At 53.9% G+C, this 1,493-nt stretch overlaps 1 protein-coding gene across 1 annotated transcript in view; it reads left to right on the forward strand.

Annotated features, from left to right (window-relative positions):
* Slc41a3 (solute carrier family 41 member 3) overlaps window positions 1-496 on the forward strand; it is a 40,575-nt gene extending 40,079 nt beyond the window's left edge. Inside the window, exon 9 of the mRNA XM_029478232.1 lies at window positions 23-496. Coding sequence (XP_029334092.1) covers window positions 23-359 — 337 coding nt within the window. The 3' untranslated portion in view covers window positions 360-496. The remainder of the gene's footprint in view (window positions 1-22) is intronic.
* Window positions 497-1,493: the final 997 nt, after the last annotated feature.

A 1,493-nucleotide genomic window follows, 5' to 3' on the forward strand; every position in this document is an offset into this window, starting at 1 on the left:
TGGGGACTCTTCCTTTGCCAAGATGGCCTCTACAAGGATGTAAGTTTTGTGACTCTCTTGGTTTCCTTCTAGAAATCAATTCTGTGTCAGCACGAGTCCTGCTCTTTCTGGTGGTCCCAGGACACCTGATTTTCTTCTACCTCATCTGCCTGGTGGAAGGCCAGTCAGTGACAAACAGCAAGATCTTCATGTTGCTGTACCTGGTGGCAGGCGTGGTCCAGGTGAGGATGACAGTGTGCAGAGACACGCAGCCTTCAGGGCCTCTCAGCCAGCATCAGTGGTACTGTGGGAGGTACCGAGTGCAGGTCCCATCATACGAAGATTCAGCCAACATGCTCAAGGCCAGTGGCATGGCCTAGACAGAGGCTACCATGCTGTGTGCCCACGCCTCGCACCCNTCTCCACCACATACTGCACACTGCATGCTGCATGGTTGCACCTCGCACTGAACACTTCACTCACTTTGCTTGCACTCCACATGCCACACCATGCTGGAAGAGCAGCTGTGGACACACTGTGTTCTGCACAGGAGGCTGAGCCGGCTGTCCACCCCTCACAGAAGCCCCCACTTTACATGATGCTTAAAGGCACACATAGTCTTCTCCCAGGCAGGATGGCATGTGGACAGTGTGAAAAAAGGCTAAGCTTGAGAGGGGGTCCTCAGCACTGCTGAGAAGCCAGCTGGCTAATGTCCCTGGTGGCCTAGAGTGTCAGCAGAGAGGCCAATAGACACCATGGCAGCTTCAGGAGGGGTTCACTGAAGCNTTTCCTTGTCTCTACACTCAGGCAAGTCCAAGTTTACTTAGGGAGAAGGAACGAGGCAGGCACTGACTGATAAAGACTGCAGGGACTGTGGGACCTGAGTAGGGCCACGTGGATTGCTCCTTGGAAGCTTCCTGAGGGACTCACCAAATCTCCCAAGGGGCAGGGGCTCAAGCAGGGAGGGTTCCTGGCTGGTGAGTGGCACCATGCCCATGTAGAACTTCAGAGGCCAGAGCAGAACCCAGCTGCTAGGAAGGGCTTACGATGGCTGAGTTCAGAGCCGTCTTTAGACCACAACCAGCCCATGTGTTGCTGGGTAATGAAGTTGATTTGCTCACACTTAAAGTTGTTGGGGGGGTGGTGCGGAGGAGGAGTCCAACCAGCATGTGACAGACATTGGCAAGTGGACAGGGAGCCAGCCATGAGTATTCATGAGAAATCCAGTCAGTAGCAATAGCCCNAGCCTTGCAGCCTTGCTCCTCAACTACCTGTTTTGAGAACCCAGGGGACTTACTTGGTCCACTCCCTCAAGAAGTATCAGTTTATTCATGACCTTCCCATTCCTCACTAGGCCTCAACTCAGAAAGGTACACACACACACACACACACACACACACACACACACACACCTCAGTGCCACAGTGGGAACTGAGCTTCCAGCACAAGACCAAGATCCTTCAGTCCCCAAGCAAAGCTGGGGAAAGGGAGCACGCTGGGGTCGGTGGTGTCCA

Source organism: Mus caroli, chromosome 6 (genome assembly GCF_900094665.2).
Source record: "Mus caroli chromosome 6, CAROLI_EIJ_v1.1, whole genome shotgun sequence".
Taxonomy (NCBI): domain Eukaryota; kingdom Metazoa; phylum Chordata; class Mammalia; order Rodentia; family Muridae; genus Mus; species Mus caroli.